The 27,844-nt window shown below is 38.8% G+C and overlaps 1 protein-coding gene and 1 non-coding gene across 3 annotated transcripts in view; both read left to right on the top strand.

The window, feature by feature from the left end:
* SCFD2 (sec1 family domain containing 2) overlaps window positions 1-27,844 on the top strand; it is a 405,336-nt gene that overhangs the window by 37,484 nt on the left and 340,008 nt on the right. For both annotated transcript variants that reach the window (XM_032633104.1, XM_032633105.1), the window contains exon 3: window positions 17,359-17,486. In XM_032633104.1, the coding sequence (XP_032488995.1) occupies window positions 17,359-17,486 (128 nt within the window). The remainder of the gene's footprint in view (window positions 1-17,358; window positions 17,487-27,844) is intronic.
* Window positions 24,499-24,571, top strand: TRNAK-UUU. Its single transcript has one exon. It is a non-coding gene; the product is annotated as a tRNA-Lys (tRNA).

The following is a 27,844-nucleotide window of genomic DNA, read 5'->3' as shown; positions in this document are numbered from 1 at the left end:
TCTAATTATAGAACTCTTCTTTTTTCTTCTACTAAAAACAGCCTCTGTGTTTGTACTTTGTTTACAGAAGGCTGTTACTTTATTTTTTTTATTTTATTTTTTTTTGCGGTACGCGGGCCTCTCACTGCTGTGGCCTCTCCCTTTGCAGAGCACAGGCTCCGGACGCACAGGCTCAGCGGCCATGGCCCAAGGGCCCAGCCGCTCCGCGGCATGTGGGATCCTCCCGGACCGGGGCACGAACCTGTGTCCCCTGCATCGGCAGGCGGACTCTCAACCACTGCGCCACCAGGGAAGCCCCATATGTGGAATAATATCACTTTATTTTCCTGTCAGGATTATCCTTACTTTTTTTTTCTCTTTTTCTGGGATTTTATCACTTAGTGATACATTGCATAACGATTCCAATTATGGCTTTTCTAATATTAGAATTCAATTTTGATAATTGCTTTATGGACAGTATTAACGGTGGAGTGAGAAAAGGGATTTTCAGGATACAGCCCCAAACCGTTATTCCCCAACACTAGTCTGTGACTACATTTCTCCTTTTCCGTGAGGAGCGCAATATAAGAGTTTCTGAGGGCTTTACACAATTTAGAGTTTGGCTTTATTGTAATTTAGGACTTTCTTTGCTTCAAGGATGCCCATGCTTTAAAAAATGTCAAGTTCCACAAGGAAGAAGCCACAGGTCTTCAGAGCCTGTGTTTTGTACAGAGAGATTATTCTGAGCATTTTGAATTTAAATTGTTTCAGAAGTATGCAGCATAATTTTTTCTTTTTTAAAATATTGAGGTATAGTTGAGGGACTTCCCTGGTGGCGCAGTGGCTAAGAATCCGCCTGCCAATGCAGGGGACACGGGTTCGAGCCCTGGTCCGGAAAGATCCCACATGCCGCAGAGCAGCGAAGCCCGTGCGCCACAACTACTGAGCCTGTGCTCTAGGGTCTGCGAGCCACAACTACTGAGCCCATGTGCTATAACTGTTGAAGCCCGCATGCCTAGAGACCGTGCTCCACAATAAGAGAAGTCACCATAATGAGAAGCCAGTGCACCACAACGAAGAGTAGCCCTTGCTTACCACAACTAGAGAAAGCCCGCACACAGCGATGAAGACCCAACGCAGCCAAAAATAAATAAAAAAAAAATTGAAGTATAGTTGACTTACAATATTAGTTTTATGTGTACAACGTAGTGATACAAAATTTTATAAATTATAACTTCCCTTAAAGTTATTATGAAATATTGGCTATATTCCCTATGCTGTACAATATATCCTTGTATCTTATTTATTTTATACATAGTAGTTTGTACCTCTTAATCCCCTAACCCTATCTTCGCCCTGACCCCCAAACTGGTAACCACTAATTTGTTCTCTATATCTGTGCGTCTGTTTCTGTTTTGTTATATTCATTTGTTTGCTTTACTTTTTAGATTCCACATATAAGTGGTAATAACATACAGTATTTCTTTCTCTGTCTTATTTCACTAAGCATAATACCTTCCAGGTCCATCCATGTTGTTGCAGTAAATGAAATGGCGGTATTTCATTCTTTTTATTATGGCTGAGTAGTGTTCAATTGTATATACTACATCCTCTTTATCCATTCATCTGTTGGCTATTTTAAATAATGCTGTTGTAAACATTGGGGTGCATGTATCTTTTTGAATTAATGTTTTTATTTTCTTTGCTGTGTACCCAGGAGTGGAATCCTGGATCATATGGTAGTTCTGGTAGTTCTATTTTTAGTTTTTTAAGGAACCTCCATGGTGTTCTCTATAGTGGCTGTACCAATTTACATTCCCACCAACAGCATACTAGAGTTCCCTTTTCTGTACATCCTCATCAGCATTAGTTATGTTGACTAAAAGTGGCAAGAGTAGACATCCTTGTTTTGTTCCTGATCTTAGAGGAGATGCTTTCAGCTTTTCACCATTGAGAATGATGTTTGCTGTGGGTTTGTCATATATGGCCTTTATTATGTTGAGGTATGTTCCCTCTATGCCCATTTTCCGGAGTTTTTATCATAAATTGGTGTTGAATTTTGTCAGAAGCTTTTCCTGCATCTGTTGAGATGATCATCTGGTTTTTATTCTTCAATTTGTTGATGTGGTGTATCACACTGATTGATTTGCATATATTGAAGAATCCTTGCATCCCTGGGATAAATCCCACTTGATCATGGTGTATGATCTTTTTAATGTATTGTTGGATTTGGATTGCAGGTATTTTTTTTTTTCTTTTTTCTGTTCAGCATCAGTGATTTCCACTACTCTGTCTTCCAGCCCACTGATCTGTCCTCTGTATCATTTTATCTACAGTTGACTCCTTCCACTGTATTTTTCATTTCAATTATTGTATTCTTCATTTCTGTTTGGTTGTTTTTATATGTTTTCTAACTCTTCATTAAAAACTTCTAACTTTTTACTCTGTGCATCCATTTTTCTCCTGAGTTCTTTGGTCATTTCTACCGTCATTACCTTGAACTCTTTCTCAGGTAGATTGCCTATCTCCACCTCATTTAGTTCTTTCCTCTTCTGGGGTTTATCTTATTCCTTCATTTGGAATGTGTTCCTCTGTCTCTTCATTTTGCCTAACTTGTTGTTTTTATTTCTGTGTATCTGGTATGTTGGTTCCGTTTCCTGACTGTGGAGAAATGGCCTTTTGTAGGAGATGCCCTGTGTGTCCCAGCAGCACACTCCCCTCTCATCACTAGAGCCTCTAGTGGTGCCCCCTGTGTTGGCTCCGTGGGTCCTTCTGTTCTAGTGGGCTGACTACTGTTGGTGGTCTGGTAGGCACAGCTGGCCCTGGTCCTGTTGGTTGCCAGGCTCTGCCTTGTGCAGAGGCTCCTGGCCACTGGTTATTGGGGCCGGGTCATGGACGGCTGGCTGTGGAAATCTGGGAAGTCCCTGGGGTGTTGCTGGCCTGCAGCTGGATGGGCCGCGTTCTGCTGTGGCAGAAGTCCTGGGGCTAGTGTCTGCCCATTGGTGTGTGACGTTGGTCTCAGGGCTAGTTCCTGTCCTGTGGTGGGTGGGGCAGAAGCTCAGGGGTCCTGGGGCTAGTGCCATCTCACTGGTAGGTGGAGCTGTGTCTTGGCCCACTGGTGGGTGGGGCTGGGGCCCAGGGGATCCTGGGGTTGGTGTGCCCGCCCCCTGGTGGCTGAGGCTGGTCCTGAGCCTAGAGTGGGCTCTCTGGTGGGTGGGACGAGGCCCTGGTGCTAATAAGGTAGAGGGAGAATTTGAAAATGTTGCTTGTCAGCACCAGATCCTACCACCTGGGAGAACGATCTCCCCAAAATGGCTGCCTCCAGCATCCATATTCCCCGAGTGAGCTCCAGTTGTCTCCTGTCTCTCTGGGAGACTCCCCAGGATCAGCAGAATGTTCTGACCCTGGCTCCTTTCAAATTACTGCTGCTTCTCTGGGTCCCAGAGAGTGTGAGATTTTGTGTGCATCCTTTAAGTGTGGAGTCTCTATTTCCCACATCCTTCTGGGTCTCTCTAAAGCAAGCCTCACTAACCTTCAAAACCAAGTGTTCTGAGGGCTTTTCTTGGTGATGCTGGACCCCTAGGCGGTGGAGTCCGATGTGGGGAGCCTGTTGTGTGGAGCAAGGAGCCCGTTGCTTCTTGGGGAGAACCTCTGCAATTGTGGGTTGCCCACCCAGGGGCGTGGGTCTTGGCTATACCATGCCTCCACCCCTCCTACCTTTCTCATTGTGGTTCCTTCTTTATATCTTTAGTTGTAGAAGATCTTTTCTCCTAGATTCTGGTCTTTCTCATCAATAATTGCTTTGTAAACAGTTGTAATTTTGGTGTGCCCATGAGAGGAGGTTAGCTCAGGGTCTTCCCACTTTACCACCTTGGCCAAGCTCCCAGCATAATTTTTAACTTAGGAAGTGTTGTTAGCATTTAGGTGCTTGGTATTACTGAGTTTTTTTCCTTGCATTTATTTAGAACAGTGTTTCCAAACTTTGTTAATTGAAGAGTACCTTATTCATATACTGACCTTTCAAAGCTACTTGATATTTTTCTTTGAATTGATTGATGCCTTAAAATTTTTTTTGCAAATTTTTTTTAACGTACAAAAGTGTGGCAAGAATAGTACAAGAAACTACTTTTTTCCCCCTTGAACCATTTGAGAATAATTTGCCTGTGCCCATCACTCTCAGATACTTTAGTGTGTATTTCTCTCAAAGGGATATTCTCCACTGTAATCTCAATCACGAAATTAACACTGTTGTACTACTACCATCTAACCCACAAATTTTGCCACTTATCTCAGTAATATCCTTTATCAAAGCAAAAGGATATTGGTCAGAATCACACAATGCATTTAGTTGTCACGTCTCCTTAGTGTCCTTTATAACGGTTCATAAGTCTTTCCTTGATGTTCATGACCTTGACACTTTTGAAGAGTACAGGCCAGTTATTTTGTAGAATGTCCCTCAGTTTAGGTTTGTCTCATGTTTCCTCATAATTAGATTCAGATTATGCATTTTTGGCCATAGCATGCAAGCGATGGTGTGTTCTTTTCATTGCATTCTGTCAGGTGGCACACAATTTAACTTTGACCATTCATAGTGATAACTTTGATCACTTGATTAAAGGAGACATTTTGAGATTATGTAAATATCCTTTTCCTCATCAAACTTTAACCCACCGCTTCAGCATTTATTAGTATTTCTTGGCTGAATTATTTCCGTGATGGGTGTTTTTAATCGGGGGTGTTTCAGACTTGTGTCCTTATAATCCCTTTATTTTGAGTTTTTACTCTGAATTCCTATCTCTTTTACTAACAGTGTAATTTTGGCTACAAAAATCTAGAAGAAAACCTGATGATTCCTTTTTACTCTGTTCCTTAGGAATGAATCTTTGTGAAGTGGTTCTCAGATTTTTGGATTTCAAGGAGCAGAGAAATTCAACAACCTAAAGCTCCATACTTTTATTAGTCATGTGAAGTCCTCTAGTTTTTCCACACAACACACAGACGGAAGATTACTTATCTTACAGTACTGAAAACACTTTAATTCAAATAATTTAGCTTTATGAGAAACTCTGCCTCATCCTCATTATAAGCAAACATAGTATGCTTGCTGTGCAAATGCAACTTCAGAACAGGTTCTCTTTTCTAGCCCCTAAACAGATGGTGACCCCTAAACCACGCTTATAGAAAGAACTATTATATATTCTTCTCTCCTCAGATTTACCTCCTTATTAACACTTTAGCGAGGTTCTGTATTTCTAAGGTGCCAAGGGACATGGCACAAAATGCCTTAACAAAATACGTGGGAGTTAGGTGGTGAATAATAGGAGCAACATAGATTCATATTCCACCTGAACCAACAAGACTATAATAATTTCAACAAATCAAGTTTTCTCGATTTAGTGTCTTTGAAACCTCACACTTATATGTGTAAGGTACAGGGTGAATAGAGTAACATTCTGGAATCACTGTATGATAATAGAATAATAGGGTGTGCTGATTTTGAAATTATCCTTCCTCATGGAGTGGAGTGATAGAAGGGGTAAAGTGAACAGATTGAGTTTGTTTCTAAGAGCCTCTATAAAGCTATCACTAACTCTTTATCTTAGAGTTTCTTTACACGTGAACTAATCCGCAACTTTCCAAGTCTTGAGTTCAAGCCAAAACACACAGATGTAATCCAGCCTAGAGTAGAATTCCCCAGTGGAGCAAGCGCTGGCCTTCAGAATGGGTCATGGAACTCAAAATATAGCCTCAGAGTCAGAAAAATGTTCATGGAGGGGATGTATATTTGGTTTTTTAAGTAATCTAATTGTGTTAGTAATTTAAAGTCTTCACACTGAGTTAATCTGTTTATGCATTAGGAATCCATGTGTAAAACAGTCTTTCCTTTATTTTATTGTTTGGTATGAGGAAATTATGAATACATTTGTATCGATTATGGTTATTATCATTAATGAGCTGGTAGAGAGTAGGAATAAAATATGTTTATCTGCACTGAGATGAAGTTCAGTTTCCCATATTATTTTATATGATTGTCAAATAGTTTATGTGTTATATTCCGGTCCATTTTTTAAGAGGTTTTGTAGGCCTGTTGCTGTGCTGAGTGAAGGCATCATACTGAAGGAAGAAATGATGAGTATTCTTTGGAAAGAGAGGAAACTTTGATTATATATCATGTGGAGATTGTTCCTTTATTACTATGAACATTATAAAGCTTGTGTGCAATTGTTTATCCTGGATTTAAACAGTGTTTTATCCTGCACTTTGTTTAGTTTCTTAACACATGGTTATGATCTCTGCAGTGTAAAGTCATTCTAGTGCATTTATGATGTGAAACTGGTCACACCAGTAGATTTCTATTAGCTATAGCTTGATAGAGAAGGCACATGCATTTTTAGGAGATTTAAAATTTTTGAATACCAAACTAAAAGTATGTAGTTCACAAGATTATTATGCTAATTGAAAGTTGATAACAGATAATACATTCATTCATGCTTTTAAAATGACAGGGACTTCCCTGATGGCACAGTGGTTAAGAATCCGCCTGCGAATGCAGGGGGCACGGGTTCGAGCCCTGGTCCGGGAAGATCCCACATGCTGTGGAGCAACTAAGCCTGTGCTCCACAACTACTGAGCCTGCGCTCTAGAGCCCGCAAGCCACAGCTACTGAGCCCACGCACCTAGAGCCTGCACTCCGCAACAAGAGACGCCACCACAATGAGAAGCCCGTGCACTGCAACAAAGAGTAGCCCCCGCTCGCCACAACTAGAGAAAGCCCGTGTGCAGCAATGAAGACCCAGCGCAGCCATAAACAAATAAACAAACAAATAAATAAAATGACAGCTCTTTCCTCAGGTAGAACAGTACAAAGTAAATTTGTATGGTACTTTATTCTTAAGTGAATATCCTGAGCAAATAATCAAAGTCACTTTCCTAAGAGATGTATAGGATTGTTGAGACTTGGGGAGTAGGTATAAGTGACTTGATCATATATTGGAGCTGCCTCAGGGTTCCTGCTTTTTCCATTCTACTCTGCTCCTTCCCTGAAACGTACTTCAAAGCAATATTGCATTTAACGTTTTGAAGGGATCTTATCTTTTTCAGCAATGTATTTGATAGTTATGGGAACATTCTTTAAGAGATGGGACGGTGGATACAATACCTCCTTAAAACAATCTCTTCCTTTCAGTTGAACCAGAAAGGCCGATTGTGTTGATGTGGTTTTTTGGGGGTCCTAGAACAGCTTCTGTGCAATTTTTGTTTTCTACTTATTATTGTAGTATAGTGGCTTTTCCACCAAAACTTTGTGACCTTGAACAAGGTACTTAATTTCTCACAGTCACAGTTTTCTTTTCTGTAAAAGAGAAAGTGTAGTGGATGATTTCTAAGGAACCTTTGATTTGAATTCCTTTTATTTTATGATTTTCATGTACTGTGTTTGGAAAATAAACTTCAGAACATGAACTACGTTAGGGGAGTGGTTTTATGTCTGTTTTGTTCACTAATGTATCCCCAGTCCCAAGAAAAAGGCCTGGTGCAAAGTAAGCACTCATATTTGTTGAAAAAAATGAACAAAACCCAACAGAAGAAACTTCAATAGGAAGAAATAAATGGATTATATTTAAAAATTAAATTTTATCTGCATACTTTGAAAGCATTATAGTTTTAATATCCATCTTGGGGAGTTATTTTTGTAAGACTGGCTATTTATACATACATTTAACTGCAAGTAATAATAAATCTGATTCTAACCCTGTCCTGGTAAAATCCTTTGGTGGCTTTCCGTTGCCCTTTGAGTAAAGAGTAAAACTTAAACTTGTTTTAGAAAGCTTTCTTAGATCTGCACCTTGCTTCTTTTTTCAGCCTCCACCTTCCCCATCTTTTCCTGCCACCTCCTTCCCTTCCCTCCTATGTGCTCACACTCTTGGCTGCCGCTACACTAAACTTCTTTAGGTCCTCAGTGTCCTGCTTTTCCACCTTTTGGCCATCTCAGGTGTTACTCTTTTCCTCTCCTCATCTTTTATTTCCTATAACAGCTCTTAGTGCATTAGCTTATAACTAGTAGTTTAGTGTCTCTTCTCCCCAGCTGGGCTTTGGAGGCTTTCTGAGAGAAGGTTTGTGCCTGACTTGTTCACCCTTGTGCACTGTTACACCTTCAGTGACTGGCACAGTCCATGGCCCGTGGGGTGTTGATGGTCTGAGTGCACTGCCACACATGGGCACAGGATGCTGACATTCTGATAAAGCCAGAATATTTCTGTCCTTAATGCCCTGCGACCAATTTTCTCCCAATTCATTAAAATAAATTCTATTTAACAATACCTAATTTGAGTTAGTGATGAATGTTTAAAATAGGGCAAGTGGGATTTGGAATAGGAAGTACCCCATTAGCCAGAGTGGTCAAGGAGGGAAGCCTTGAGCTCTTCTGACAATAGAACTGACATTGGTAGGTGCTCAATAAATATTTGTTAAATGAATGTGACCTAATCAATGAACATCTAGAGGAAGAGGGTTCTAGGCAAAGGGAATAGCCAATAAAAAGGCCCTGAGTTGGGAACCTACTATGACCCATTCAAGGGGCTGAAATCTGGCCAGTGAGGCTGAGACCAAATGGATGAAGCTGAGAAGGTGAGAAGCTGAGAGATGAAGATGTAAATAAAGAAAAGCACCAAAGGATATAGGCTTGTTGGCCAAAATAAGGAACTTAGATTTCAGTGTAACAGTAGTAGGAAACATGGAAGGGTTTTGAGCAGGGGAATGATATGATGTGATAGCTTTAGGAATTCACCCTGGTCCAAGCCATCAATTCTTGCCTTCACCGTGCAGTAGCCTCTTGCACGGTCCTTAGATCCATTCTCTAAAATGGGGCCAGAGTGATTTTTTAATAATGCAGATCTGATTAGGTCAGTCTGTTGCTGAAGACCCTTCAGTTGCCCTTGAAAAAATGTTTACCATCCCTAATGTGGGTTACCAGGCCTTGGATAATTTGACATATGCTGAGGGCAGTGTCCGTCTAGATTTTCATGTTCCATTCATACTTTTTTTCATTTCCTTGAAAAGGTCTCAAGTTCTCTTCTCAGAACCCCTGCCCATGATGCTACTCTTACCTAGACTGATCTTACTCCATTCTTTAACTGGCTAATTCCTGCTCATTTTTCAGGCCCCACTGTCACATCCTCAGCTACCCTCTGACCTCCACTCTCACACCCAGACCAGGTTCGGTGTTCTGCTCTCTCCCTGAGCTTCCTTTCTGTGCTTTTGTCACCCAGTCTTCAGGCATATGCTCAGTTCCAGCCTCCCTGCTGGATTGTTAGCTCCGTGAGGACAGGGCACTGGAGGCTGCTCACAGCTGTGGCTGCAGCACCTCTGTGAGTGCCCAGCCTACGGGAAGTGCTCATATTCTGAGAAAGAATCAACAGAACTGCTTTCCAGTGCCAAGGGTCTACTTCAGTATCCTCTGTGTTTAGCTGTTTTCTCTTCTGTTGAGATGAAGGCTAACGGATAATTTTGTTTAAGATGAGGTAATTGTTTTAAAAAGTAGTCAAGAGGAAAGATGACTGTTGAAACCTCTGTGAATAATTTAACAAACCTGCCTTCACAGCTCATTAAGCTCACCACTGATGGAAACCATTATAACCTGCTGTGAAAAACTATGACTCAGATTGCTCTCTGTTTAAAATTAGTTGAAAATGGTTATTTGGTGGTGGTTGTTGTTGTTGTATCACTGTATTTCTGTTGGAATACTGTGACTGTTATTGCAAATTGTGTGAGTAAACTTAACTTCCTATGCATGCCATGGAGAAACCATTTCTCTGAGTTTAGTCATATCTTCACATTTTACCCCCACTCAGTCTCTTAATTGCATGCCTTCCGTTTGATTGAAGTAGCACCATGATTCAACATTTAGCCACTTTTAAAAAATTAATGCTGTCTTCTTTATATTTTAGTTGATGATTAATATTTCCTGTTAGTTTCTAGCAGACTGCATTTGACATTTCATACATGCCAAACCGAGACAGCTTCTAAGATTTCATTCATAGTTGAGTAATTCTGGTGAATGAAAAGTCAGGAATTAACTGAAAGGACCATATCTTCCTGTACAGAAGTCTCCTGAGACTTAACAAAGCTAATTCTAGCAGGTTATTATTATGTGTATATTGCTGGCCTGTAGTATTCTTCAGACATGATAATTTGTCATAATAGTTTGACTTTTAAGGATACAAGATAATCAGTTTATTAAAAAAGGACATAAATTCAGTATGTATTTGACATCTTTTGTAAGTTACTGACAACATAGAAACTAATCACATTTCATAGTAATAAAATGGAGTTTTTCATAGGATGAATATTCTACTTTTATGTTGTATCTTTCAAGGGATCTATTGAAACAAAGTTGTATTCCAGTAGCTACAGTGAAATAAAGTTTATCTCATTGGAAAACTTAACTTTAAAAACAGAGAAAAGGGTAGAAAATTGTTTAAAATATTCTGTAAGCTGTTGGGAATATTCTTTTGTTAACTCTCTTTCTTACTACCACTGGACTTGTGAAAAAGAAAAAGGGTTGTAATAAAAGAAGTAACAGCATAGGATATTCCCCTATCTTTCACTGAGTGTTACAAAATTAATCAAATTCATACACGTGAACTTGGAGTACCAGTGTATAAGGGAAACCATATGAATATAGCTTGTTAAGGACCCAAGGAATCTCAGGAGTCAGCATTCTAGTTTCACCCTTTGTTTACAGAATAGTGTAGAATCATGGTTAATAGCTGGATTTTGGAGTTCACAGGGACCTGGGTTCAAATCCTTATCTACTGGCTATGTGATTTGGGTAAATTATTTTATCTCTTTAAGAGTCAGCTTTCTCACCTTTGAATGGGGCAATGATTCTTATCCTGGAGGGTTACTGATCAATGAGATAATATGGTCATATTGCCTGTGACATAGTGAGTTCTCAATAAATAAAAATATTTATAAGGAGATGTAAAGCCCCAGAAAGTAAACTGAATTACCCAAGGTCACAGAAACAGCCCCTGGCACTTTGAGTGTAAATCTTCCTTCCTTTATTGTTAACAATAGGCTGTGTTAGGCAAGTGGCTTCATTTTGTCTCAGTTTTATCAGTGGTAGAGTAGCTAGAGGCTATTTCTCCTTCTTTCTTTCCCAAGGAGATAATGAACATCAAATAAGAGCTAATAATACCTCAGGACAATTTAGACTTTAGTTTTTTGTCAGTTCAGTTATATAAATGATATATATGTAGAATGATTTAAAATTCAGCGAAGTCTTCTTAGAAACATTTAAATAAGAAAGTTGACTAAAAGTGGGACATGATTGGCCTTGTGTCACAAGTGACTGTCAATGGCCAATGGTGACCCACAAGGAGAGTAGTATGATATTGTTTGAAACAAAAAAATGTGTAAAATCTTGAGAGCAAGCTTGACCCGCTTATGAGTTAATGTGAATCTACTTTACTCTTCACTCTGTCCCATTCTATCCTTCGTGGGCCCACATGTGACTTTAAAGGGAGAATAGAGGATGTATTAAAAATTGGAAAAGAAAGCTAACATGAAAAGCTTAAAATAACTGATATTATAAATAATGGTTTCTCCCTGATGATTTGCATAATACAGGCATGGCATGGTATAGTAGAAAGATTACTGACTCAGAGCCAGTTACTTGGGAATGAGTCCTGGTTTTGCCATTTATAGGTTGAGTGTAGTTACATAAGTCAGTTGGCTTCTCTGAGGCTCCTTATTTTATTTATTTATTTATTTATTTATTTGGCTGCATTGGGTCTTCGTTGCTGTGTGCAGGCTTTCTCTAGTTGTGGCGAGCTACTCTTCGTTGTGGTATGCACGCTTCTCATTGTAATGGCTTCTTTTGTTGCAGAGCGGGCTTCAGTAATTGTGGCATGTGGGCTTAGTAGTTGTGGCTCGCGGGCTTTAGAGCACAGGCTTAGTAGTTGTGGCTCACAGGCTTAGTTGCTCTGGTGCATGTGAGGTCTTCCCGGATCAGGGATCGAACCCATGTCCCCTGCATTGGCAGGCGGATTCTTAACCACTGCGCCACCAGGGAAGTCCCTCTGAGGCTCTTTAAGTTGGGGCAGTGATATTGGCTTAGCTCATGAGGTGAGGGTCACGTGAGACCTAAGAACTTGTTTTGTTAACTCTGAAATGCTTCTAAAATGGAATGTAGTGATGGTATTTAACGGTATTTTTTAATATTATATTTTATTTACCTTTAAAAACTCTTCCTTAAGTCAGCCATGAAAAAAAGAAATTGTTTTTGGGTGGGCCGAATTATTAAAAAGATGTTGTCCAGCTGTTCCTGAATTTAAGAGAAAAGGCTAAAAGACTAAGCAAGATGAAGTAGGTTTACAGTAGAGCACAGAGTTTAGATTAGGTATAAATAGTATCTAATAACAATTTGATTTGTTTGAAGCTGTAGTGTTTTTCTCAGGCATATTATAAGATTTTTTTTAGATGCCTTCAAAAACTAGAAATAGATTTACATTTGTTTGTGTTGGGTTAGGTAGCATCCTGCTGAAGATGTAAAGATGATTAACATTACTTCTGATGTTCACTTCTACCCCATAAGTTGTACATCCACTTTGTAAGTCAGTCTGGAAATATTTATAGAACCTGAACTCCTCATAAAAGTAACAATTGTAGTTTTAAAATGTCTTGTAGTGTGCAGTCTACAGATTTTCAGGATTAAATTGATGAGGTAAGAAGCTGGCACCAACGTCATTGCTTAAAAATCTTTGTACAAAAAACTCTAACTCCCTGTAGCTTTGATTCTCTAATCTGTAGTAAAGTTTCTTATTTTATTCCTGAAAATCAGAATTCTTCACATCAAACTGTCTTATGTAGGGCAATTGCTTGAGTTGGACTTAATGTGTTTCATTATGAATTCTGCATTATATATTGTTGACCTTTTCATGTTAGAAAATGAACCTACTGACAGTGGTTATCCATATGTGTATGTAAGTATGTGGAAGAGACTAATGTACTTCTAAAACAGGCTTCTTTCTATATATCTTATGAAAAGTTCCTGACCACTGATGTTTTAAAAAATTTAAATGAAGTATAGTTGATTTACAATGTTGTTAATTTCTGCTGTATAGCAAAGGGACTCAGTTATACATTTATATATACATTCTTTTTCATATTCTTTTTCATTATGGTTTATTATAGGATATTGAGTATAGTTCCCTGTGCTATACAGTAGGACTGTGCTGTACAGTGTTGTTTATCCATTATATATAACAGTTTGCATCTGCTAATCCCGAACTCCCAGTCCGTCCCATCCCCACCCCCCTCCCCCTTGGGAACCACAAGTCTGTTCTCTATGTCTGTTATTTTTTTTCCTAGAAATCTTAGTGATTTATTTTATTAAAAAAATTTTTTATTGGAGCATAGTTGCTTTACAATGTTGTGTTACTTTCTGCTGTCTGTTGACCATGGATCTTTTTATTACTACTACTGCTGCTGCTGCTGCTGTGTTTATTGGGCACTTATTATGCGCTAGGCATTGTCCTAGGTCTTTAGATATACTAGCACATTCATTTCTCATAACAACCCACTGAATAAGTACTATTATCATCCCCAGACAAGAGAGGAAGAAACATGTATAGACAGGTTAATTAACTCTGCCAGGGTCATAGAGCCAGCAAGTGGGAGAGCCAGAACCCTTCGTGGTTGGGTTCCAGAACCCATGCTTCTACCAGCCTACAGTGCTGCTACCACTAGTGCACTGACCCTTTTGTGATAGCCCTCTGTGCATTGCTTATTCCCTCATTAGGAAACTAGTTTGGAGAGGATAGAGAATTATATAAAATATACTGTCATAATTATAGTGTGAATTTCAGTGAACTTTCCTTGACTTATAAAATTGGACCTCGTGTGTCCAAGTTTCACATGATTTCATGTGGAACTTCAATAGTGTGAAATGTCTATTGGATCAACTTTTATGAGGGTATTAGAGAAAGGCAGTGATTAACTCCTGAGCTCAACTCAGATGCAGATACAGGAGTACATGTGTAAGCCACCAAGCAGCAGTAAGAATGACTTAGTGAAGAAGTGGGCGCAGGACACAGCAGAGCTGCCGGTAAGTATGACTTTGATCTTCTTCAGTGCTGATTTTTCAGAGAACCAGAATTAGTCCATGAATGTTAGCTTGGTAAACTTTAAATGACCATGTGTAATGTGGGGGTATATGTTCAGAAAACTGATTTGGAGAGAAAGTAGACATTAGCAACTGTCGTATCTAGACAATCAGAATTGTTTATATCGACAAAGCAATTTTCGTGACCTGGCTCCACATCGGTGTCAGAGACCATGTAAACTATATATTTCTTCTTAATGTTTTAATAGAAAAGAACCTGAGAGTACAAGTCCCAGGTGACTTCAGTATACGTGAACAAATCGAGATTGTATGAAAAACATACTCAATATAAGTGGATTCATTTAATATATTACAAACCCTTGAGCATATTGAATTTTAAGACAGTATCTTTCACGGCAATAGTAATAATAGTAACAACCACCACCACCACACAACTCCTCGCGTTTACTGTGAATCAGGAGAGTGCTTTATGTGCATTATCTTATTTAACCCTCAACCGCCCTGTGAGGTAGTCACTGTTACTTCCATCTCACAGATGAGAAAACAGAGGAAAAGAGAGGATTAGTTACACGCATGAGGTTATGCAACTAGCAAGCATTGTTTGTTCATTCAGTATTTGTTGAGTGTACCTGGCCCTATTCTAGGTCGTGGGGAATTAGCAATGAGTATAAAAAAATCTCTGCTTTCATAGAAGGACTTTACGTTCCATAAGGGAGCTAAACAAGAAACAGAGAAACATGGAAACATAGAATGAATCAGATGGTAATACGAATTATGCAGGACACTAAAACCGTGTGAGGGAGAAGGGTATGCTGGAATAAATTGCTGGGGTGGGCTGTCGTTACTCTTTTACACGGGTGGTGAGGGTGACATCTCAGCAGACATCTGAAGAGAGAGAGGGACGTTGGTAGGAAGAGCATTCCTGGCAAAGGAGGGAAAGAGTTCCCTGTGCTTGGAGTGCCTGCGGAGGCTCAAAGGGGCCATGGAGCTGCTGTGGGTGAAGGGAGAACAGTGGGATTTGAACTCAGATTTATCTGACCCCAGGACCCATATTTTAACCATTACAGTAGTCTGATGGGGCAACCACAGCATTAGCTGACATACTGTGATCTTGGAGACACTGTATTATTCTCGTGGAAAAGAGGGCGGCAGTAAAGTTCTACTCTAGAGGTTCTGTATGTAGAGTTGAGAGTATAGAAGAAATCCCTGTGGCTTGGGGTGCTTTGGATAATAAAAGTAGGGAATGATTGTAGACCATAAATTTGGGAAACTGGGAGGAGTGTACCTCCCCTGCTCAAAATTCCTCAGTGGTTCTCCATTGCCTTCAGAGCTTTAGAGAAATTAAGTAACTCTCCCAAAGCCCCATAGCAAATAGACCTAGCTTTGAAAAGAATTTTTTTTTCTTATTGTAGTGTAGTTGATTTACAGTATTGTGTTAGTTTCAGATGTACAGCAAAGTGATTCAGTTATATATATATATATATATATTCAGATTATTTTCCATTGTAAGTTATTACAAGTTGTTGAATGTTGTTCCCTGTGCAATATGTAAATCCTTGTTGCTTATCTATTTTATATATAGTGGTGTGTATCTGTTAATCCCATAGTCCTATTTTATCTCTCCCCCTCTTCCCTTTCCCCTTTGGTAACCATAAGTTTGTTTTCTATGTTTGTGGGTCTGTTTCTGTTTTGTAAATAGACTCATTTGTATTATTTTTTAGATTCCACTTATAAGTATAGACCTAGTTTTGAGTGATGATAAAGACTTTGTTCGTGACTGCTGAACTATGCTACCCTTCTCAGAAAGTGAAATCAATCTCATGTTGATTGGCTGCTCATCACTTACAGACTGAAGTCAACAAGCCTTGGCAAGGAAGGCAGGGCCCTCCTAGAGTAGCTCCCACCGTCTCTTTTACACTTACTTCTACTGCCTCTCCCCTTCCACCTTAGCATGGAGCAACTTTGCTTACATGTCTGTCTCTTCTTCCAGACAATAAATCATTGAAAGCTTTTGCCCTGTTTTGTTCTATATTCCAACCACGGAGAATAGGACTTGGCATGCAGTTACCTGCTCATTTAAATTAAACTTAGAATATTAGTTTTAATATTAATGATGACAGTTTTGGTCAGATCAAAAGAAGTGGAATATGTTGAGCAGTGATGTTAGTTAACGCAGAAAAAATAGATGATAATAATAACCTTTCTTTAAGTAGTAGTTTTTATTATGTGTCAGACATTAAACTCAGTCTGAAAGACATCATTCCGAATCAAATTCAAATGTGAAAGGTAAACCTTATTAGGTATAATTTTAGAGCTAAAGTAATATCTTATTAGATACAACTTTTAAGATAAAACTTTAAACAATGTATTAATTTTTAAACTATTGCTAACTGGATAGTAGGAGGTGTTTCTGGAGCTTTAAGTAGAGGAAAATGTCCTTAGAAAGGGAAAGAAGTCATCTTTGTTTCTTTGTACTCAGTTTTTAAAACATTACTACAAATGTGTATACTTGGCTACATGCAGAGATCTTCCGGAAAGAACACTGTACTCATTTATAGTGGGGATGTGGCACGTTGGGTGAGACAGAGGGCTGTTGGAGAAGTGAGCCCAGATGAGACCCTGCATAATGCCCTGCTTCGTGCTCTTATCAACGGTTAATTGTAAGGGCTTTGTCAGTGCCGTCCTTCCAACCCAAGGCCCAAAGTGGGCTACTTAAGGCCATCGTTTCACAGCCTAATTCCTGATTGTCATTCACTAGGAAATCTACTTGTTAGGAATTCTGTTGAGTAATTTTTGAATAGAAATTCTCATTGCTGATTGCCTTCTGTTTCTCAGACAAGTACATTACCTGAAATTTACATGCTTGTAATCATTGATACATCATTTTTGGACATGTATTTAATTTTGGCTTACATAACATTTATATGTTACTCTAGCAATGTTCAGTTATACTCTGAAATACTTTTAAGTGCAAATTCTCAAAAAAAAAAGTCATACAGTTTTCCCATACTTCTCATAGCACAGCATGCCCCCCCTTTTAGGTGGCTTGATTTTATTGTTTCCTTAATTTCTCAATATTTTGTGCTGATTAGAATGGGTGAGATGTTCTTTATTTAATCCTAATACTTAAAACTGTCAGTGGGAAGAACTACATTAGTACTCAGAAAAGAGGCTTAAGAAATTATTTTGCTCGCCGCCCTTTCCGTTATCCAGTAGAAATTTACCCTAAAGCTCTTTCTGTGGTTTTATTGCAGTGACCCCGCAGCCAAAGCCCTGTGGGAAGCCTTATTGAACACCAAGCACAAAGAGGCAGTGATGGAAGTCCGGAGACATCTAGTGGAAGCAGCAAGCAGAGAAAACCTGCCAATCAAGATGAGTATGGGTAAGTTATCCTCTTACCCACAGACAGTGACCGCCGGCTCTGAGGAAGTTCATTTAAGTCTGCTCTGATCTGTGGGCCGACCTAGCCAGCATGGCATCTAGGTAAAAGTATTGAAGACATTTGTAAACTGATGAAAGAGTAGGGAAGGAATTTATACACATGCCCTTGGGGCTCAACCGTGAGCTCTTAGACTCAACTTTGGGAAGGCCAACAGAGTCCTTGCTTACAAGGCATCATGTTGTTAGTTATTTGATCCAGAACTCTCAAAATTGGTCTGAACTTCCTCCCCTTCATTCTGTCCCACTCCTACACCCCTGCCCCCACCTCCACACTTACTGTGGAGAAGTGATTGCTTATTAGTTTAGACTTGATGAATGAATGACCGTGCTGACAAATCAGTTGAGGAGATGGACATGTTCTGTCCTGGCCTCTCACCCTTAGAGTGGTCTGCCGATTGTCTGGTCACATCAGTGTTACCCCTTCTTCACCACAGTATGAAATGCCTGATTTTCCTTATTTCCTTTTTTTTTTCACATGGAGCTTTGTCCTTAGTATTAGAAAAATGGGGCTGCAATGGAATTTAAATTTTAAATGGCTTTTTTCTTTGGATTAAAAAGTCGGAGAACTAATGTTTTTATTGGAGAAAAGGAATCTGGGGTTTTACCCTTTTTAAATTAAATAATTTTATTAGTATGGAAATATTTAAATATGGATATTGAATCTGGTTTTAATAGGTAGAATTTATTTCTGGAAACTTATAAAAGTTTATTTCTCTATTTAAAAAATAAGGTTTCTCTTATAATCTGCTCTTAGGTATCCAATAGATATTAGTACATTTTACTAGATGGGTAAATTTTTCTTGCTGAGATTTCTCACCCAAATTCTTGATTCCTAATGAGTACAAAAAAAATCAAACTGTCAAGTTGAAATAGAAGAACAAAATTTTGGAAGTAAAAGAATGTGGATGAACCTAGAAGGAAAAAAATTAGAGGGTCATAATATGAACAAAAATCATAACTTTCAGTGTCTTAGGTGATTATATATGAGGGCTTTAAGGAACATGAAGGGTGATAAGAAAAGTGAAGATAACTAACATTTGTTGAGCACGTATGATGTGCCAGGTTTTCTTCTAACTCTTTACATGTGTTATTTAATCTTCACTGTAATTATGAGACGGGTGCTATGAGTATCCCATTTTTCAAATGAAGAAGCTGGAATAGAGAAAAATTAAGTTGCCCAAACCCATACATCTGATAAGGAGTAGGACTGGAATTCAAATCTAGACATTCTAATGTGAGAGAATATGCTTTTTATTTATAAAATTATCCTAACTTCATACAACCAAGGCCAGAGTCCTACATGTTGTTTTGAAGTAGAAATAAAGTTGTTTCTTTGAGATCATCCTGGCGTTCGACTATAATTCTTGTATCTTTCTCTCCTTCCTCCCTCCCTCCCCTCTCTCTTTCTTTCTTTCTTCCTTTCCTTTCCTTTTTTCTTTCCTTTTCTCTTCTTTCCACAGTTATAGGTACACATTAATAACATATGTTTACCTAAAATATTTCCTTATCTGTGAATATGTTGAAATAAGGACTAATTCACATCATGAATAGAGAAAAGTAGGAATGCGCAAAGGGTCTGGGTGATAAGGTTAATTTATATTGCATTTCAGTGATAAAACCTTATGATGCTATCACAGAGCATAAATCAGTTTTTATTTCTCAATCAATGCAGGACTCTTGAAAGATCAAAACACTTTACATTTCTAAAGCTCTGTATCTTTTAAAAATAATCAGAGCCAGGAAAAAAAAAAAAGCGGGTAGCCCCATAAGGAATTCAATTTAAATATTTGAGTTTTCTGTCAACCAAAAAAATTTTAGATAAGATGGTTTGATTTATCCCCAAGCTCCAGACACGGGGGAGGGTGAGGAGAGGAAAAATAAAAAAGAAGGAAAGAATCAGACAATTGTTAGCCAACTTTGTTGTAAGAAGGACCAAAAAGATTGGCCCAAATCTTATTCTATCTGTGTGCCAACTATAATTTAGTAAAAGATAACACACTGTGGCTATGCATTTCTGCTTCATATCACTGGTCAGAATTTCTGGTGTGTCTCATTTCCATATACCAACAGATACATAACTATGAACAGTAAGGAAAAGGGCTGGAATTTAAACATAATAAAACATTGATATTTGAAATCTGCTTATCATTATAAAAAGAAAAATCATGCTCTGATATCCTAGATGGCTGGAATGCTTTTTCTAGCAGCATTTAAAGCTATGAAATGTACTTTAAACTATGCACTGTTCTCTCAACCCCTGCTGTAAATTCTACTGAAGTACACATTTTTCTGACTGTGATAGAGGCTTCTGGTATTTTTGAGACATTAAACAGATATTTTAATTCTAGATTGAAGACTTTTCTTATATTTAAAATCACTGGGAGGGATCCCATTATATAAAATTTCTCAGTAAAAGGTAAGTTAATATTAAAACATCATGAGCACCAAGAGAAATAAACATCATTCTCTTAGGGGAAAAAAGTTGAATTGCCGAAAGAAAGAAAAAAATTCATTTTATCATTTCACATATAAACATATGCCTTCTTTCCAAGAGATTGTTATTAAATTGTCAGTTAACTAAACATATATGTTCCAGAAGAGTGGTTTTTTAAAACATTGTAAACTGAATTGTATTTTTCCCACTGGCTTTTCATCATGGAAAATGTATTCTGAAAGTAAAAAACAAATGGACTCTAAGAAACCCATTTGTTTGGACCCAAAATATTCACTCACAGAGTAAGATGCCCATCTCAATCTCTCCATTTACAGAGAATCTGTTCCTCTGGACTGACACTGTGGTTGGGGGATCTTCACCGGTTTTCCCATAGCTCTCTGCAGAGTGGCTATATTTAATGGCTGGCAGAAAGAGCCTATTAGGGCTAAAGTGAAACAGATCTCTTTATGACACTGTTCTTTGTTCTGCAGCCAGATTTTTTGAAAAAGTATTCTATGCTCAACGCCTGTTTCTTTACTATTTTCTTGCTTATTAATCTAGTGTAGTCTGGCTTCTGGTACTTTTTTGCTGACAAGTCCTCTGGGCTACTAAATATAAGGGCGTTTTTCTCAGCCCTCATTCTTCTTCATTTCTTTGCGATATTCACTACCAGATTGTCACCACTTTCTTGTACATCTCTCTCTGTTTTCTGGGACTTCCGGCTCTCCTGATTGTGATGGAGTGCAAAGTCAGTTACACATGGAGGTGAATCACAGTTCTGCTACTTATTAGCCAAATTTCAATTTATTTATCCATAAAAATGGGGAAACTATTTCCTGGAATTTTGAAGGAGAAAGAAAGCTCTGAGCAGAGTGAAGATTATGATTTTCAGGCAAACTGGAATTGGTGTGCTGCAGTTATATTCTATCTATGGGGAAATCTACATGGGAAACTATATTATAAGAGGGTTGTAAAATCAAAACAAACAAATCAAATTAGATGATTTCCCCCTTTCTTTCTTGGAAATGTACCAATTCATTCTTTCCACTTAAGTTGTCCTTTTCTAGCCTTTACGCTGAATATTTCCCTTTTGATAACGCATTCTTTCTTTAAGCAGAATTCTAAATAGTTTTTCCATTTTCAGCTTAGTTATTACCTCTTCCCTGACTCTGTTCACCCCCCAAATCACCTTGGCTGTATTTGGGATTCCCAAGCCTCTGTGGTCACACTTTTACAGGAAAATCTCTCGAGCTACGTTTCCAGATGATAATCTGATCCATTGCGTTGTGAAGCTTCTGAATTTACTCTCCTTGTTTGGCAGCACTGGAGTGTTAGCTCCACATAATCACCATCAGTGTCTCTCTTCCAAATGAAATGTGATGAGTGTTTTCAACCATTTGTGAAAAGACTAGCCTTTAAACCGACACATTTTCTAGTTCTGAGCCACTGACAAAGTTCTAGTTTGTTAATGTCCATCCTAAAATGTGATGTCCAGAGCTGAGTAAAGATGTGTTGTTCTTTGCCTCTTTTTGGACACCATACTTCTCTTAATGAAGTCCCAGATGAAATTAGTGATTTTTGCTTCCCACCAATGCCACACCCACTATCATTTCCTACTTTTACGGCTTTGAAAAATAGCTTAAATCAAAACACTAAAGATTTATTCGATGTATACTTTTTTCAACATTATTGAGAGTACTCTGCTTCCTACTATTGGTATTGAGTTCATCCAGTTCTGTGTTTTGATCACATTTATATCTTTTGCCTTCATTGTGGAGAATTTTGTTTGAGATTAAGGGGAACATGTATGCATACACATCCATGTGTACGTGCATGTGTGAACTGGGTGTGGAGATTGTGAAACTTTACAAAATGGATAGGTTAAAACCTAATAAGACTAACGTACCATTTGATATATGGTAATTGATAAGAGATAAGAAAATCTGGATGCCTCATAGGGAACATGCACTGTTGAACTCTCACATACCCTTGTCTTCATGTATTAGCTCTTGCCACAGTTTGGGGAATGAGGAAGGGAATTGACTTTTATCGGAGAGCTACTTTGTTTCAGACATTATAACAAGTTTACATAGTTTGTTTCATTTAATCCTCCCAGTAGTCTTGTCAATTTGGTACTCTTCCCCCCTCCCCAGATCTCAACCCACCCTTCTGCTCTGCGGTGCTGGGGCTGGCACTGTGCAGACCGCATTCTTCTCTTCAGCTGGCTTCCTGGTGGGCTACACTGATGAGGGGTGCCAGAGGGAAACTGCAAGGCTGGAAGGGGAAGAAGCAACTTGCCTCTTTCCCCCTGCTGCCTGTGGATTCTGCTTCTGCTTGTCAGTGTCATGCCAGCAACACTTCTTCACCCCAGCAGTGACAGGTCCTTCCTGTGGGAGCAACTGAATCCAGTTTGCAGTTCTTCCAGTACTTGCAGAACCAGCTTCATGGCACCCCCTCCTCAGAGGTACCAGCCTAGCCAAGTAGCACTCTGTTCTCAAGAGGTATAATTCCAGCCTCTGTGTTTCTTCCATCCTACTGGTGGTAGCTCCTTCCAACAGTTGCTGCCTGCATGATACCTTGGAGTTCTCGTTTACCTTTCAGTTACCCAGTTGACAATTCTGTATGTTAAATTTTCTCCGCTCAAATAACTGGTGTATTTTCTACCTTCTACCTGGGCCCAGCCAGGATACAACCCAGGTCTGTCTGACTTCTGTATCAGGAATCAAACTACTGGGAGTGGGGGCGGGGAGCGGCTACAGAGCCACAGACACAGATACGGTTGTGCCATTCCTCTGTCTAAAACCCTTTGATGGTTCCCCATTGCCTGAAGATAGTGTCCCAACGCCTTAGCATGCTATTTATAGAAATATTTCTGACTTCTCGCCTCATGCTTCACCCATCCACTCAAATTGCTTTACCTCCCTACTCCGCATTCCTCAGCAGGAACTTCTGTAGATCCATGTCTTTGTTGTTTTCGCCTGAAATATTCTCGTTTGATTGTCCCTCCAGGTTTCCTCCGCCCTTCTCTACCTGTGCTTCTGGAGGCTAACCGTTATGGACTGCCTCAGCACGCTCTTCTGCCCTTGGCCTCTCAGTTCGGTTTAGCCAATGGGAGGCATGGGCAGGAGATTTAGAGGGTGGGGGGAGGGTATGGTTAGGGTATTGTTTGCCTGGCTTCATCCCTGCCAGGATGCAATTGGTTGCTTCCTTCTACCCTTCCCTTGTTGGTTTTCCTTAACACTCCTGATTTCCCTTAGCCTAACTTGTTAGACATTCCTGTTGTTACGTTAGCCTTATTCTTCCTGTTAGAGTGCCGTCTTTTTCCTGCTGAGACCTTGACTGATATAACCACTCACTGTACACTACGTGCTTGTGCACACACGCATGCACACACACACACAAACACTTTCCTGTCAAACCCACCTTATTTTTCATGATCTAGTACAAATGTCACTTTCTCTGTGGAACCATATCTAATTCCCCTTTAACCTTCTTCCTACACCCTCCTCAGCAAGCTACATTAATTGCTCTGGCTTCTGAGGACCCACAGCTCTTTCTCTTATTTCTCTTAGTGCTCTGTCTTAGCACTTACCACAGTGCAAAATAGTTAAATGTGTGTGGATCCAAAACTTTGCTAGACAGTGTCCATTTCATATTCTCCATTGGCTGTTTGGCTTGGTGTATAGTGTGTGGCTTAGTACTTGCTGCTCGAATGAATGGATTGCCTGATGCGAGTGAATGAGTAGTAGAGGGACAGTGTGTATTTCTACTTTCAGTTACATGCATTAATATTTCTATTTACAACTTTCCTTTATGATATTTCTTGTTCCTCCTGATGTGTTGTAGCATCTGATCATGTCTTCTTTCTTGATGCTCTTCCCTTGGTCTTCATGTCACTCTGCTCTTCTGGTTATCTTCCTCTTTCTGATAATTGTTTTATGCTTTTTTTCCTTAATTCTAGTTTCCTGGAAGACTGTAGATATTTTTGTATCCCCTGTTGTGCCTTGCACATGGATACTTGGTTAATAATTGCTACTGATCTTAAAGCCTTACCCTGCTTCTCGCCTCCCTCCAAAAAAAGAATGCTCATTTCATCCTTCAGGCTTTTAAAATTCTCCCCCAACATTTTCCCCATCATATCTCGCATCTCCTGTCATTCTTTCTAAAAGATGACATCTTCTATCCCTATCGGTACTGTTTTTGTTCATACTTCTATTATAGCAGTTACCACCAGACCCTGAGTAGTTGGGCCTGAGAATTCTTATCTGTGCTTCTTAGTATTGTCCACACCTAACACAAGACCTTAAAGTTACTATATACTCAGTAAGTGTTTATGGAATGAATAAATAAATTCTTGAATTAATACTGTCAGTTGGTATTTGTTATGTATTTATTTAATGGATTGCTTTTTCTATCTCCCTCCTATGGAATCCAAGAGTGACACTGATTTAGAACATCAGTTCTCAAAACTTTTTGGTCTCAGAACCCCTTTACATTGTTAAAAGCTATTGAGGGGAATTCCCTGGTGGTCCAGTGGTTAGGACTCAGCACTTTTACTGCTGGGGGCCCAGGTTCAATCCCTGGTCAGGGAACTAAGATCCTGCAAGCCATGTGGTGTGACCAAAAAAAAAAAAAAAAGCTATTGAGGTTTACAACAACCTATGAACAACAAAAAAAGAAACTATGTGGACACCAAGAGCTTTTGTTTATGTGGAGTATATCTGTTGATACACGTGAGATAGACAGAAAGAAAATATCACGTCAGGAATTCAAGCAGGGAAAATTTTTAAAATATTTATTAATTAATATAAAAATATTATAATAAAACTATTACATGTTAATGTAACATATTTTTGTGAAAAATGACTATATTTTCTCAAATAAAATAATGTAGGGAAAAGAGTGGTACCACTTTACATTTTTGCACATCTCTAACGTCTGGCTTAATAGAAGACAGCTGTATTCTCATATCTGCTTCTTCATTCAATCTGTTGTGATACATTATTTTGGATAAAGTATATAAAGAAAAGCTGACCTTACAAAGATACGTAGTTGAAAAAGGGAGGAGTATTTTAATAACTTTCCAGAAAATTGCAGATATTCTTTGATACTACACCAGGTTTACAAGAGGTAATTTCTTACAGGTTAATTGCAATGTGGAATATGAAACCATATCGCTGAATTTTCCATACTCTGGTACATTAAAACCCATTGGTGTCCCTTGCACTTTGAGTGGCTTTTTTTTTTTTTTAATTTTTTATGCAATACGCGAGCCTCTCACTGTTGTGGCCTTTCCCGTTGCGGAGCACAGGCTCTGGATGGGCAGGCTCAGCGGCCATGGCTCACAGGCCCAGCCTCTCCGCGGCATGTGGGATCTTCCCGGACCGGGGCACGAACCCGCGTCCCCTGCATCGGCAGGCGGACTCTCAACCACTGCACCACCGGAGAAGCCCTGAGTGGCTCTTTTATGCACATATTATTTTATAGCATTGTACATTATCACTTGGGCAATATTGGTTCTTTAAGTTATGCAGATTTTTGAAATGTTGACATATATTATACAATATAACAAAGCCACATTTATCAATATCACCACTGATATCATTAGAAAATCTTTAAGTATTAGGAATATAAAGATATAGGGGCAGATACAAGTCTTCCAAAATTATAATTTCACATGAAAACTTGAGTTTCAATATTGACAATACAAACTGTTAATTATTTTCGTTGAAGTGACAGACTCACTTCATTTACTTGTTGGAAAAAATGTGTGAAGAACCATACTTTTTCAGTTGTCTTTTCGGTAAAAATTTTATGCCATTAAAACAGTGTGAACAGCAGTTCACAACTCAAGTAATCACATCAGTGCTTTTCCTTGAGGCAATGGTTGCACTGATACTTTGGTTGCCCCAGAAGTGCTTTTTGTATATTTCCCATTTCTTTACGCAAAATATTGATGGTTTCTTAAGGGTTGAGTTTTGATAAAATTAGTAACATTTGCTTTTTCATCATGGCCATTCTGAAAGTGAAACTGACTACTTGTATAATTTGGTACCACTGCCTTGATTGGTGCTAAGGCACTGGCACTTTTACCCACCACTGTTTTTGTACCATCAATGCAAACACAGGATAGTAACAAAATCAAGTAGCATCTTTGTATTAGTATGAAAATAGTTCTGACTTTTCTGACTACCTGAAAGTGCCTCAAGGACCCAGGGGTCCATGGAACACCTTCGAGAACCATTATTTAAAAGGGTGTCATATTCTCCGGGGTCCAAGATTAGCACAGTTTTCTAGAGATCATTGGAATCAGTAGAAGGGGGAAAACTCATTGAAATTTTTTCTATACATTATCCAGATTTAGGCGTAATAGACAATTGTTCTCATTCATTTTAAAGGTATTTATTATGTGTTCATAGTATATAATTAGGTCCTTGTAGGGGATAGGAAACATGAAAAAATACTGTCTTATTTTCAAATGAACAAGTTAATTAACTTTTCTGAATCTGTTTTCCTGTCTTCAAAATGGGGATTCTATTGTCTGCTAACCTGACAATTAGATGAGATGATTCATTATGTAACATATACATGTTTGTGAAATTTAGCGTGTTCTGTAAAAGGAGGATATGGCATGATAAAATTATTTACTGTCTCCTGGGCAGATAAAAGACATTATAAAAATAATGACCAATGGTCATACAATTGCATATGAAGAGTATTCTACCAGATTTAGGGGTGGAATTGCATTGCCTGGATGATTGCTTCCTGATCATCTTAGTTGGAAAACATGTGACTAGAGTAATGATTTCCAGAAGTGAAAGTGGAGATTGGGGATTTAGTTACCTAGTGATTATGTTGGAGCCTAAGTAGTGAATTTCTAAAGGAAGTGTAACGTAAGGGTGATCATCTAGGAAAAGAAAGTAGAATGAGTGAGAGAGGGTTGAAGGCAGAGTCGTAAGGAACACATCCATTTAGGGGCGTGAAGAAGAAGAGAATCTAGAGAAAGAGACAGAAAGAGTTTTTATTGAATTAATGATTAATAGTGCCCGAAAGCCTTAAGGTCACTAAGCACATATTTCTTTCTTACACTTCATCACCTAAAACAGAACCTGAATTGCCTCTGTTTCTCTGTTTCCCCATCCACAAAATGGGAATCTGAATTTCTAATATCCCATCTTCAAGCATCTGCCCTCTGGCTCTATATTTTTAACTTTAATTGGTGCATCTTTTTCTTCATTTTTTCTCCTCCTCCTCTTATTAATCTTTATATTTTCTCAACAGAAGGGATCCTCAACATATGAGAATATGGGCTAGGAGTTTAAAAACCCCAAGGGAAGATCCATTGCTGTGGGGTGGGAGTTGCTTTACTTGGAGGCTATTCTTTCCAAGTCAGGGTAGACCCACCATGGAAAGGCTCCTTACCTGGCAGGCTGGTAATCTGCCCCTTAGGTAACAGGGGTAATCTATCTGTTCCTTTCTGTGCTCTCTGCTGAGTTTATAAACACTGATGCAGTGTTTAACTTAGCCTCAGGAAGGCTGCATTTCCAAAGAAAGCCAAACCCTAAGTGTTTCTGGTGGTTTTATATTTCACTGTCTTTGTAAAAATTTCAGGGAGAGCTGTTTATTTTCTATTTGTGACCTATGGTCTTGCAGCAGTTATACTTTATTCTGTACTATCCTGAAAACATATCTTGCAATAGATTTCTCAATTTTGGATCCATTTGATTGAATTGATTCATGTAATTAAAATGATCTTTTCACATTACTTTCTTATTCTGTCTATGTAATACTACAGAGCTCAAAAATTTGTGTAACAAGAAACATATACTGTTTAAAGGATATCCTAGGAAATCCTTCTTCAGTAT

The sequence above is a fragment of the Phocoena sinus genome, chromosome 5 (genome assembly GCF_008692025.1).
Source record: "Phocoena sinus isolate mPhoSin1 chromosome 5, mPhoSin1.pri, whole genome shotgun sequence".
NCBI classification, from domain to species: domain Eukaryota; kingdom Metazoa; phylum Chordata; class Mammalia; order Artiodactyla; family Phocoenidae; genus Phocoena; species Phocoena sinus.
The sequence above is the reverse complement of the archived record's forward strand: the minus strand, read 5'-3'. Positions and strand labels throughout refer to the sequence as shown.